Here is a 14,240-nt window from a genome sequence, read left to right as displayed (position 1 = left end):
GTGCCCTTGAGCAAGGCACTTAATCATAATTGCTCCTGTATGTCACTCTGGATAAGAGCATCTGCTAAATGACTAAAATGTAAAAATGAGAGTATGTCTGTTATGGTGACCATATTACTGCTACACCAGCAGTCACAAGTCATGACCACAGTTAAAAACCACGTGACCTTTGAGTCATGGTAACTAGGCTTCTCCAAAAATGCATTTGAAAAATCAAATCAAACACTTCATGAGAGCCCTGGCATTGAGTTTGAGCGGAATAGGATCACCTGTTGCGCACCGAGAGCCAGCTCCTCGTAGCTGGTTGATGCATGGAATGAAATAAGTGTTATTATATGCCCATGTATTTCTATATTTCTATGTATTGCTATAGGCTATGCAATTGCGTGAGAAAACAGAGTTTTGATGGCCTCTATTAAAAAGAGGAGGATCCCATTAGCTTTCTATAGAATGGGCCTACTATATTTATTTCTCAACTTTCCTAATATTAAGCACATTGCTTCGCAACCAGAGTAGCCTACCTGGCTGGCATTAAAATGAGCCGCAGAAAAAACGTCCTCCAGTCGCTATGCAAGTGCATATGGATGCCGTCTTTTCCCCTGTCCCTGTTCCAACAGTTGCATGATAATGTCCCATTCTACATCAAAACTAATGACACACATATATTATTTAGTATATGTAAAGACAACATTAAATTGATTATAGTCTGATGGGTGAGAATATTATGACTTGTGAATGATGCCCAGCGTGTGCAGTCTAATGCCTCGATCACACCGATAGTGTCATTGCATTGTGGTACACCAGAAGTACATTAGTTTCCAATGGAACGCTGCGTTTGCCTTGCAGAAGTAGTTGCAGTGCGTTCTGTGTGGTGCATACGTTGGATTTATCAAACGTATGCATCAAACTGTATGTGTAGACGGCTTGACAGAAACAGTAGCAGAAGGTGAATGTTGAACTTTTGTTGCACACATATCCAAATGATAATGCGTACTACTTTTGCACAACACACTATCTGTGTGATCGAGGCGTAAGGCAAGATACAGTGCATGCATTTTTGTGACTTTTTCATATCATAGTCGCCAGCATCATGTAGCCTAGCCCATGGGCCTATATGTTTTGATAAGGTTTGTATCACAACTAAAGTGGCCAAATAACTCTAAGCCTAGCCTATAGGCTAGTTCCAGGCCAAGACCCCTGGAACAGGGTTGGAGAGCCCATAGCCTACAGAGCCTAGTGAAACAAGACCCCTGGAACAGGGTTGGAGAGCCCATAGCCTACAGAGCCTAGTGAAACAAGACCCCTGGAACAGGGTTGGAGAGCCCATAGTCTACAGAGCCTAGTGAAACATATGTTCTTATAAACCAGTCATTGCTCAATCTCCTGTGAAAACAGAGTTTTGACTGGCCACTATTTAAAAGAGGATCCCAGCTTTCTCATGCTGCTATATTTATTCTTAACATTAAGCACATTAATCCGCTTTACAACCGGTGTAGCCTACCTGGCATATTAAAAACCTGTTACATGTTTTGGGGGGTGGGCCATTATAAATCAAAAGACCAGATACAATTGAGAATAGTCTGATGGGTGAGAATGTTATCAAGTGCTTGTCAAACTGTGAATGAGAGACGGATGAAGTGTGACGTGTGAATGAGAGACGGATGACGTGTGAATGAGAGACGGATGACGTGTGAATGAGAGACGGATGAGGTGTGAATGAGAGACGGATGAGGTGTGAATGAGAGACGGGTGAGGTGTGAATGAGAGACGGATGAGGTGTGAATGAGAGACGGATGAGGTGTGAATGAGAGACGGATGAGGTGTGAATGAGAGACGGATGAGGTGTGAATGAGAGACGGATGAGGTGTGAATGAGAGACGGATGAGGTGTGAATGAGAGACGGATGAGGTGTGAATGAGAGACGGATGAGGTGTGAATGAGAGACGGATGAGGTGTGAATGAGAGACGGATGAGGTGTGAATGAGAGACGGATGAGGTGTGAATGAGAGACGGATGACGTGTGTAGCAGGCACAAGAAACAGAGCCGAACGCCTGCCTTTCATGGGACATCATTAGTTGCATCATGCAGCCTTACAATGTATTAGAAATCAAAACATGTAGCCTAAGGTTTGTGTCACAAAAAAATATCCTTTCTACATACAGCTATGTTCAATTGTATTCTTCTTACTATAAATTAATATAAAATAATGCCACAGGAATTATAAGCAAATCTTATCTGCTAAATGAACTAGTGTAGTCCACAGCCATTTGGCATAGCCACATCAGGGCCTAACATAAGGACGACTCAGAATATGATATTATGTTCTTCTGAAATTGACTTCGTTTTCTTCATATCACAATGTTTCTTTTGACCTGCTTAAAAAAAAAATCGTAGGCCAGGGGTTTCCATTTCCAAACATTCCATTTCTAAATGTGTTTATGTTCAATAACGGTCAATTACAGTAAGACCGGCAGTTATTTGAAGGACAGTTACCAGCTGACAAAATGTCTTGACCACCACAGCCCTAATTAAGAACAACATGTATTGTATTGAGTATTAAGTTGACTCAAACCTCACTGATCTAGTGTGACGTCTGCAGTGTGATTGTTGCTTTAATCTCTGTTGTCGTTTCAGGTGGAGCTGCGGTCGTACCTCAGTGAACCAGAGCTGCCAGGGATGGGCCAGAGCAGCACAGGGTCTGAGGGGGGCTACCAGACCCTCCCAAACAAAGGTATCATCAGCTAGCCTGGAATCCAGACCTGGTTAAGGCTTACATTCCACTCCTTGCCACTTTGTGTCTTTACAGGGCAGTGGTGCTATGTCAGAATGGGTTTCCTCCCAAGCATACTCTGACAGTGTTTCCTGTTTCCTGTCCGTCCCAGGTCTGTCAGGCTCATCGTCGCGGCTGAACCAGTCCAGTAATATCTCCTCCTATGTGACCCTAAGGAGAGGAGTGGCCGGCTCAGCAGGGAGGGTGAGTCACCACACAAAGGCTGCGTTCCAAATGTAGTGCACTATTTAGGGAATAGGCTCTGGTCAAAAGTAGTGCACTGTGTTGGGAATAGGGCTCTGGTCAAAAGTAGTGCACTATGTAGTAGAGGTCGACCGATTAATCGTAATGGCCAATTAATTAGGGTCGATTTCAAGATTTCATGACAATCGGTAATCTGTATTTTTGGAAATCGATTTGCTAAAAAAAAATATATTTTTTTTATACCTTTATTTAACTAGGCAAGTCAGTTAAGAACACATTCTTATTTTCAATGACGTCCTAGGAACGGTGGGTTAACTGCCTTGTTCAGGGGCAGAGCGACAGATTTTTACCTTGTCAGCTCGGGGATTCGTTTTTGCAACCTTTCGGTTACTAGTCCAACGCTCTAACCACCTGCCTTACATTGCACTCCACGAGTAGCCTGCGTGGCAGGCTGACTACCTGTTACGCGAGGGCAGCAAGAAGCCAAGGTAAGTTGCTAGCTAGCATTAAACTTATCTTATAAAAACAATCAATCTTAACATAATCACTAGTTAACTACACATGGTTGATGATATTACTAGTTTATCTAGTGTGTCCTGCGTTGCATATAATCGATGCAGCATATAATCGATGCGGTGCCTGTTAATTTCTCATCGAATCACAGCCTACTTCGCCAAATGGGTGATTTAACAAGCGCATTCGCGAAAAAAGCACTGTTGTTGCACCAATGTGTACCTAACCATAAACATCAATGCCTTTCTTTAAAATCAATACACAAGTATATATTTTTAAAGCTGCATATTTAGTTAATATTGCCTGCTAACATGAATTTGTTATAACTAGGGAAATTGTCACTTCTCTTGCGTTCCGTGCAAGCAGTCATTGTATATGCAGCAGTTTGGGCCGCCTGGCTCATTGCGAACTGTGTGAAGTCCATTTATTCCTAACAAAGGCCGTAATTAATTTGCCAGAATTGTACATAATTATGACATATCATTAGTAGTGCACTATGTAGGGAATAGGCTCTGGTCAAAAGTAGTGCACCACACAGGGGATGGAACGAGATATGAGTTACATTCCAAATGGCAACATATTCTCTATATCACAGGTGTCAAACTCATTCCACGGGGGGCCGAGTGTCTGCGGGTTTTCGCTCCTCCCTTGTACTTGATTGATGAATTAACATCACTAATTAGTTAGGAACTCCCCACACCTGGTTGTCTAGGGCTTTATTGAAAGGAAAAAACAAAAACCTGCAGACACTAGGCCCTCCGTGGAATGAGTTTGACACCCCTGCTCTATATAGTGCACAACTTTTGACACAACTTTCTGTGGTCCAAATGTCCATTCTTTAATGCACGTGTCAAACTCATTCCACGGAGGGCCGAGTGTCTGCAGGTTTTCACTCCACCCTTGTACTTGATTGATGAATTAAGGTCGCTAATTAGTAAGGAACTCCCCTCACCTGGTTCTCTAGGTCTTAATTGAAAGGAATTGAAATTGAAACCATAATTGATAAATATGGTTTCCTTGTAACCATATTTATCCTGTGTAAATGCAAGCTTTTCTTTTGGTGCTGAAATCTGTAGTTTTTGATAAATGTAGCATTTTATGCGACCTCTGCTAAGGGAGCCGTTGTTAATTTCAGCAAGAAAAAAAAGCTCACATTTACACAGGACAAACATACACTACATGACCAATAGTATGTGGACACCTGTTCGTCGAACATCTCATTCAAAAATCATGGGCATTAATATCTAGTTAGTCTCCCCTTTGCTGCTATAACAGCTTCCACTCTTCTGGGAGGCTTTCCAATAGATGTTGGAACATTGCTGCTATAACAGCCTCCACTCTTCTGGGAGGCTTTCCACTAGATGTTGGAACATTTCTGCTGTAACAGCCTCCACTCTTCTGGGAGGCTTTCCACTAGATGTTGGAACATTTCTGCTGTAACAGCCTCCACTCTTCTGGGAGGCTTTCCACTAGATGTTGGAACATTTCTGCTGTAACAGCCTCCACTCTTCTGGGAGGCTTTCCACTAGATGTTGGAACATTTCTGCTGTAACAGCCTCCACTCTTCTGGGAGGCTTTCCACTAGATGTTGGAACATTTCTGCTGTAACATCCTCCACTCTTCTGGGAGGCTTTCCACTAGATGTTGGAACATTTCTGCTGTAACAGCCTCCACTCTTCTGGGAGGCTTTCCACTAGATGTTGGAACATTTCTGCTATAACAGCCTCCACTCTTCTGGGAGGCTTTCCACTAGATGTTGGAACATTTCTGCTGTAACAGCCTCCACTCTTCTGGGAGGCTTTCCACTAGATGTTGGAACATTTCTGCTATAACAGCCTCCACTCTTCTGGGAGGCTTTCCACTAGATGTTGGAACATTTCTGCGGGGACCTGCTTCCATTCAGCCACAAGCGCATTAGTGAGGTCGGGCACTGATGTTGAGCGATTAGGCCTGGCTCGCTCTGTGTTCCAATCAATCAAATGTATTTATAAAGGCCTTTTTACAGCAGCAGATGTCACAAAGTGCTATACAGAAACCCAGCCTAAATCCCCAAACACAAAGCAATGCAGATGTAGAAGGTGTCCGATGGGGTTGAGGTCAGGGCTCTGTGCAGACCAGTCAAGTTCTTCCACACCGATCTCGACAAACCACTTATGTATGGACCTCGATTTGTGCATGTGGACTGCTCGGCCATGGAAACCCATTTGATGAAGCTCCCGACGAACCGTTCTTATGCTGACGTTGCTTCCAGAGGCAGTTTGGTATTTTGGTATTTTATTAGGATCTCCATTAGCTGTTGCAAACTTTCCTCTAGGCTCACATTAAAGATATGACAGATAGGAGTGGCTATAGAGTCAGCTACCATCCTCAGTAGCTTTCTATCTAAGTTGTCAATGCCAGGAGTTTTGTCATTATTGATTGATAATAATCATTTTCCCACCTCTCCCACACTAACTTTACAAAATTCTAACTTGCACTGCTTTTCTTTCATTATTATTTTTTTTATGCATGTTCGCTGTTGGCATTTCCTTCAAGTTTGTCTACTTTGTCAATGAAGTAATCATAAAAATAATTGGAACTCAGTAGTGAGTGTTGCAACCGAGGACAGACAATTTCTACGTGCTTCAGCACTCGGCAGTCCCGTTCTGTGAGCTTGTGTGGCCTACCACTTTGCAACTGAGCTGTTGTTGCTCATAGACATTCCCACTTCACAATAACAACACTTACAGTTGACCAGGCAGCTCTAGCAGGGCAGAAATTTGACGAACTGACTTGTTGGAAAGGTGCCATCCTGTGACGGTGCCACGTTGAAAGTCACTGAGCTCTTCTGTAAGGCCATTCTTCTGCCAATATTTGTCTATGGAGATTGCATGGCTGTGTGCTCGATTTTATACACCTGTCAGCAATGGGTGTGGCAAAAATTGCAGAATCCACTCATTTGAAGCGGTGTCCACATACTTTTCTATATTTAGTGTAATTACGAGGACATTTTTACAAGTATCGATTGACAGCGTCTCAATATAGTTAAAGGTGCAGTCCGCCCACACTCGTCGCCAGTCAACTTCATTGTACTTGTACATTGTGAAGTTGAGAAACTCGGCTATCTTGTCCTAAAACTAAATACTGAATTAGTGTTGAAGATGTGTCTGTTTTTTCCTTTGTTTTTCCTGTCTTCCTCCTCTCCTTAACTGTCTTTCTCCTCTCCTTTCCTTTCCCCCTCTTCATATCACATTTCTATGGCACTACCCATCTCATATCTCTTTCACTATGTTTCTCTCTCTCCTCACATAATTCTCTCGCTCTCTCTCTCTCTCTCTCACTATCTCCCTCTCTCACGATCTGTCCCAGGAGAGACCTAAGAGTGCCTTGGAGCAGCTGTACTCTTCCGACCAGCAGCCCCAGTCTCTGGCCCAGGCCCCCCGGGGCCGCATGAGTGCTGAGGAGCAGCTGGAGCGTATGAAGAGACACCAGAGGGCCCTGGTCCGCGAGCGCAAGAGGAACCTCAGCCAGGGAGAACGTCACTCCACCACCCATCGTTCCTCCTCCTCTACCAGGCCTCTCTCCTCCACTGACCTGGGCTCAGTACGTTCCCCCCCTCCCAAACCCCGCAGCAGAAGCAGGGACAACTGCCACTGTCATGCCCCTGCCGAACCCCTCACATAGGAGCCACCGCCACAAGCACTTACATGCTAAACGGCTTACGCTAACACCATTCTACCACGCTCTCCCCATGTGTAACCAATGGCAGTAACATTAGTAAAGTTAGCATCACGCTAAGGGCCGGTGGGGCTGGTGCTAAGCCGGGGCCAGCTAGGCTGGGCTGGGCTGCAGAGCAGTCAGACTGTGTGTGGTGGAGGGTGCTTTGCGGAGTAGGGGAGGGGATATCTGTCAGAGATGGACTGAAAGACAGCGCTGTTCCCCATATTAAGGTGTAGGGGTTGAGTATACACGATCACTAGTGCCCCCGTGTGGTACCTCACTGACACACTGAATGTATATCAAGGAGAAGAGGTGGGCACCTCTGCCTTCCCTCCCTCTCTGTCACAAGAGAAGAAAAGCCCATTCTATGTACAATTACATTTCTGTACATATACATTTTATTAATTTACTGAAGGATATTTTCAGTAGCCTATACATTTGTAAAATTATATTTTATAGAGATTTGATGAAATGGGGATGGGGAAATGTGTACCATGTTTGAACAAATCAACGAGGAAGTGGTACAAATCATTACCAAACATCCCTGCTCCCTCAATCATTACCAAACATCCCTGCTCCCTCAATCATTACCAAACATCCCTGCTCCCTCAATCATTACCAAACATCTCTGCTCCCTCAATCATTACCAAACATCCCTGCTCCCTCAATCATTACCAAACATCCCTGCTCCCTCAATCATTACCAAACATCCCTGTTCCCTCAATCATTACCAAACATCCCTGCTCCCTCAATCATTACCAAACATCCCTGCTCCCTCAATCATTACCAAACATCCCTGCTCCCTCAATCATTACCAAACATCCCTGCTCCCTCTATCTTTAGCATTACACGAATGAATCTAATGAAAGTGCCTTTTTTTGCTGATGAATCATAATTTTCTTCTCACAAAATTGCCCATCAACCTCACTTTTTCCACCCTGGTTGTCTTTATGGCATGCTATGGCTACCACATAATCAGATTAATTGAGCCTATGATCGTCAAAAGACGAGGGACATCACATTACAAAGTCTAATATATTATCTAACACACAATCTTAATCAGATTGCTGTGAGCTCACCAATAATAGCTTCAAACTCCTAACAGCATTACTGATCAGCCTTTGTGTTCCCAGCTTCTACTTACAGTTGGCAATACTTACTTCATCAGCTTCTGCTGGTTACGGAGTTTCATTTTGTAGTTCTTCTCCATAATAGCCAGAGCTTACACTACTTCTCGTTTTAGACTCTATTTTAGGTCATTTGAATCTGCTCATCTTATACCACACCATGCCACACTAAACAGTCGCTTATTCACACCATTTAGTTGTTGCTACATCAACATTAGCAGAGCCTTTTTAAGACCACAACTAAGACGTTTCTACTTGGCTGTGGTTGACCGCTACAACGGTCCACTTCCATGGTCAAGGTCATAGTGAGAGAGTACTCCAGTCTGAGTACCTTTAATTGGCCTATTTTATCTTATTTACTGCAGATGAAAGGACAGGAAAGGGATAAGCAAAATGGCTGCCGAAAGCCTACCATCAAGGCAGGTGTAAATTCCACCATATTTCTTTCACCCATCCCAATTTGTTTTAAATCAGCAAGGATGAGAAAATAGCACAAAAGAAGGGAAATAATGGACAGCTAATGTTAATTGAATCTGTAAAACGAAGAATCACAACTCCTTCACGCCTGTTATTTTCTAATGTAGAGATCTGCACTCGAGAATAAAGTAACGTTGCTTCTAAAAAATCTTTCTGGCTGTGTTTTTCCATTTGGCGGGGGTTTGATGAATATGTATGCATGCATTTTCCCTGTGATGTGATTTTCCTCCGAGCACAATAGCACATGTGATGCACTTTCTCCTCACAGAATGGGAATACATGCTGATGAGGCCTACACACACTGCAGTGGGAATTATGCACGCGTGGGTTTAAGAGCTTGGACACACAAACAAATACACTCATACAGTACACACACTGTCATACAAACAGATATTTACTCAAAACACAAATGTGTTTATGGGTTTGGAAAAGCAAAGGAGAGTGTGTGGGTTTGTGGTCACAGGTTAATCAGTATCGTTTGGTGGTTGGTTCTGATGATGCTGTAATTCATCTAATTTCCTCATGAAACCAGCACAAAAAAAATACAATGATAGTTTTTATTTTCAGGAAAGCCATTTTTTATTTTAGATATACACTACTGTTCAAAAGAAGAAGGTCTTTGTTTCTGGCCATTTTGAGCCTGTAATCAAACCCACAAATGCTGATGCTCCAGATACTCAACAAGTCCAAATAAGGCCAGTTTTATTGCTTCTTTAATGCGCACAACAGTTTATCAGCTGTGCTAACGTAATTGCAAAAGGGTTTTCTAATGATCAGTTAGCCTTTTAAAATGCTAAACTTGGATTAGCTTACACAACGTGCCATTGGAACACAGGAGTGATGGTTGCTGATAATGGGCCTCTGTACGCCTATGTAGATGTTCCATAAATAAATCTTTCCAGCTACAACAGTCATTTACAAAATTAACAACGTCTACACTGTATTTCTGATCAATTTGATGTCGTTTTAAATGGACAAAAAGTGTGCTTTTCTTTCAAAAACAAGGACATTTCTAAGTGACCCCAAACCTTTGAACAGTAGTGTATATGTCAACAGTCCTTCCTCCAAAGGACCATTCTAAGGATTAAAGTTTGAGAAAATCCATAAAATAATGTTATTCATGGTATTTCTTTGCCCTGGTTTAGTGGTCAGATACAATGTGCCTTTAAAACGTTCCTTCCTAGGGCCCGAAACTTGATTTTTCTGGCCATGCACTGCGGAAGTCATCGTAAAACTCCTTGTATGCTATTGTTTTTTATTTTTTATTTTATCTCACTCGAGATGTGTGTTATGAAGGGGGTCCCTGATGAATTTGCTATCACAAAAGGGGTCCCCGGCCCCAAACCGTTTCAGAACCCCTTCTCTAGTGGTCAGATAAAGTAACTGTTGTTTGTCTCCCCCTAGTGGAGGCGTGAGCAGCAGGACTTTGATTTGCAGCAGGAGCAGAAAGCTCAGGTGGTGGAGCGACAGGGTGCCGAGGGCCAGAGCGACGAGGGGCGTAGAGAGCTGAAGGAAAGGGAGAGGATCCAATCAGATGAGTGGCTCACGGTGATGGCCACGCCCATGAGGGGGACTGACATGGAGCCCCTCGACTACGACCTGGACCTCAGTCATGAGGTACGTTCATGAATGGCCAATCAATTCTCTCCTATCAACACCCTTATTGATGAATATTATGCCTGTACACATAAGTGGTTAACCACTTATGTGTACAGGCATAATATTCATCAATAAGGGTGTTGATAGGAGAGAATTGATTGGCCATGGTCATACTGTTGGGGTCAGATAAATTCATACTTTGCAGTTCAGCATAGTTTAAAGGTTCTACAAAAACAAGGTTATGTGATTGTAGTTGAAAGCATTAGTTCACTCTGCATTTTGTATGCTAATTGTGTATGTGTTGAATGGTAAGTAGTATGAGCTACAGGCTAGCCTCTAATTCAAAACCATCCACAACTGCATAGTAGTAAAGGGGATGTTCGGTATTATACAGTTTGTAGTGGCTGTTTAAAGAAGGATGGATTACAGTTTCTCCAGGCCCATAGACTACTTTCAAGGTGAGGTCAAATACTGAACTTCCCCTTTTTAAAAAGGGGAAGTTCAGGGGCCTCCCGGGTGGCGCAGTGGTCTAGGGCACTGCATCGCAGCGCCTTCTGAAAGTATTCACACCCCTTGACTCTTTCTACATTTGGTTGTGTTACAAGCCTGAATAAAAACATGATCAAATGTAGATGTTGTCACTGGCCTACATTCAATACCCCATAATGTCAGTGGAATTATGTTTGTAGAAATCTTTACAAATGAATTTAAAATGAAAATCTGAAATGTCTTGAGTTAATAAGTTGCATGGACTCACTCTGTGTGCAATAATAGTCTTTAACGTGATTGTTGAATGATTACCTCATCACTGTACCTCACACGTGCTATTATCTGTAATGTCCCTCAGTCGAGCAATGATTTTCAAACACAGATTCAACCACAAAGACCAGGGAGGTTTTCCAATGCCTCACAAAGAAAGGCAACTATTGGTAGAAGAAGAAAATAACTGACATTGAATATCCCTTTGAGGATGGTGAAGTTATTAATTACACTTTGGCTGTATTGACACACCATCCAGTCACTACAAAGATAAAGGCGTCCTTCCTAACTCAGTTGCTGGAGAGGAAGGAAACTGCTCAGGGATTTCACCATGAGGCCAATGGTGACTTAAAAATATTTACATAGTTTAATGGCTGTTATAGGAGAGAGCTGAGGATGGATCAATAACATTGTAGTTACTCCACAATACTAACCTAAATGTTCATTTTCTATACATTTCCCAGCATTTCAAAAAATATGTTTTCACTTTGTCATTATGGGATATTATGTGTACATGGGTGAGGAAAAAAATACATGTAATCCATTTTGAATTCAGGCTGTAACAACAAAATGTGGAATAAGTCGAGGGGTATGAATACTTTCTGAAGGCACTGTAAACAGATGATTTCTGAATATTGTTCTAAGCCTTAAATTACAATTCCGCCACTTTTCAACCTCATTCGTTATCTACAGCACCAAACCAGTGTCTACTTAACTGAAAGAAGTACGTTTCTATGATCTGTGGTTAAAAAGAGAAGAAGAAAAGCCCTAAAAAATGCTTCTCTATGACATCACAGGGTAGGATTGAAAGTTTCTATTCAGAGGCAGGGTATTGTCTTGCTCCCCACTTCACCACGAATCTGTGTTTTGAAAATCACGTTTCTTAAAATGTTTAAACTTTTGATGATGTCATCGGGTAGAATTATTTTACTCAATTTTTCTTCTTCTAAAAACGTAGAAATGCACCGTTTTCACATATGTAGACACTGGTATTGTGCTGGAGATTATGAAAATGCGGTTGAAAAGTGTTGGAATTGCACTTTAATATGGATTTGTTGGTTGACTGGATGTCTTCACTATGATTGGTGTGTGTAGCTGTCCAAGCCCCAGAAGGTGCCTATCTCAGAGCGCTATGTGGAGTCAGACCCCGGGGAGCCTCTGAGCCAGGAGCAGATGGAGGAGCGTCAACGCAGAGCAGAACGCATCATAAACATCCTGGCCAAATCCAAGTACTCCTGACTTAGTTTCATAAAAATCTATTTATTTTATATAGAACTTTTTATTACAAAAAGAAATTCAAAGTAGTTAAAAAAAATATATGGCAAATTTAGAGTGATCTGGCAGATTCTTGATAAGAAATAGTCGTTTTTTGTGAGAAATCTGGGTACTTCTTATTGGGAGAAGAAAACATATCATAAGCATCGTAATGTCCCTAATCCTGGGTCTCTGGGTCCACTGGATCCACTGTTGGGTTGTGGCTGATTCAATCCCAGTTGTGACTTAAAGCTAAAAACTTAAGATCATAACACAAAAAAGTGATCGCGAACATTGTCTTCGTCCCAAATGGCACCATATTCCCTACATAGTGCACTACTTTTGACCAGAGCCCTACATAGTGCACTACTTTTGACCAGGACCGAATTGGTAGGGAAAAAGGTTCCATTTGGGACACAGACTGTATTTCCTTTGGGTTTTGGCCTCTCTCATGTTTGTATTCCCTTCCCACCTGTGTGTCAGTGTTCAGAACACACATCCGTCGTCTGGTGTGGCTGTCCCACTGGACTTCACTGATCTGGACCTAGCCATGCAGCAGCAGAAGAGGATTATGAATGTGTCACACGCCTTGGCCTCTGAAGCCTCCATCAAGAGCAAGCAGTTCACAGGTCAGCTCATACACACACATGGACGCGTGTAAAAACACACGTAAACACATATACACTCAGTGGCCAGTTTAATATGTACACCACCCCGTTCACGAAAATGGTTCGCTCATACAGATGTGGCCGTGGCTTCCTATATAAAGCAGACAGACAGGCATCAAGGCATTCAGTTACTGTTCGATGGAACGTTAGTATGGGCAAAACGAGTGACCTAAGCGACTTTGAGGCAAATAACGTCCCAGTACAACAGTGGTGTGCAGAATGGCATCTTGGAACGCACAACTCATCGATCCTTGTCACGGATGGGCTATTGCAGCAGGCGACCATACCGGGTTCCACTGCTAAAAGCAAGAAGAAACGGCTCTAGTGGGCACGCGATCACCAACACTGGACAAATGAGGAGTGGTAAAACATTGCATGGTCCAACAAATCCCGGTTTCTGTTGCATCATGTTGATGGCAGAGTCAGGATTTGGCGTAAGCAGCATGAGTCCATGGCCCCATCCTGCCTGGTGTCAACTGTACAGGCTGGTGGTAATGGTGTGGGGAATTATTTCCTGGCACACGTTAGGTCCCTAGATACCAATTGAGCAACGTTTACAGACCCCAAAGAATTCAGGCTGTTCTGGAGGCAAAGGGTTGTTAGACCCAGTACTAGATGGGTGTACCTAATACACTGAGTATATATACTACACAGTGTACACACACACAGTCTATACACACAGGCTACTCTATGCATGCTGTACACACACAAACACACCCTTTTCCCACTGAACTGCCTACAGTATCTTTGATCCCTTTATAACCATTAATTCATTCCTTCATAAAACACTCCTTTAATATAGCTATAGATGGAGTATCTAGTAGGACATTGATTCTTTCACTGTGCTCCCTTCAGAGAAGCCAACCCAGTTAGTATCCTGATTCTCAACCCTTCTCCCAAAGTGAGAAGTATGGATTTATCAATAGTGGAAACTTCCTCCAGCCAATGCTTGAATCAAATCTATGATGGGGAGTATGCCAGTGCACACTCCTGGAAGAAGAGAATCGGAACAGAGAAAGGGAGACAAATGCAGCACACTCCGGGGTGAAGGATCAGTTTTTCCTCATCATAACCTTAACTATTAGTGTAGAAAATTGGCCCAAAACTGACCCAAGATCAGCGTGTAGGGGCATCTTCACTGTACAACACAGTATTGTGACCCTCTTTCA

At 42.8% G+C, this 14,240-nt stretch overlaps 1 protein-coding gene across 9 annotated transcripts in view; it reads left to right on the top strand.

Moving 5' to 3' along the window:
* Positions 1-14,240, top strand: part of LOC129854993 (pleckstrin homology domain-containing family A member 7-like) — a 166,773-nt gene that overhangs the window by 151,197 nt on the left and 1,336 nt on the right. For all 9 annotated transcript variants that reach the window (XM_055922218.1, XM_055922217.1, XM_055922216.1 and 6 more), the window contains 6 exons: positions 2,636-2,732; positions 2,884-2,975; positions 6,837-7,070; positions 10,196-10,408; positions 12,245-12,378; positions 12,887-13,032. In XM_055922218.1, the coding sequence (XP_055778193.1) occupies positions 2,636-2,732; positions 2,884-2,975; positions 6,837-7,070; positions 10,196-10,408; positions 12,245-12,378; positions 12,887-13,032 (916 nt within the window). The remainder of the gene's footprint in view (positions 1-2,635; positions 2,733-2,883; positions 2,976-6,836; positions 7,071-10,195; positions 10,409-12,244; positions 12,379-12,886; positions 13,033-14,240) is intronic.

This window comes from Salvelinus fontinalis, chromosome 5, assembly GCF_029448725.1.
Source record: "Salvelinus fontinalis isolate EN_2023a chromosome 5, ASM2944872v1, whole genome shotgun sequence".
Taxonomy (NCBI): domain Eukaryota; kingdom Metazoa; phylum Chordata; class Actinopteri; order Salmoniformes; family Salmonidae; genus Salvelinus; species Salvelinus fontinalis.
Note: the sequence above shows the minus strand (reverse complement) of the source record. Positions and strands in the feature narration are given on the sequence as shown.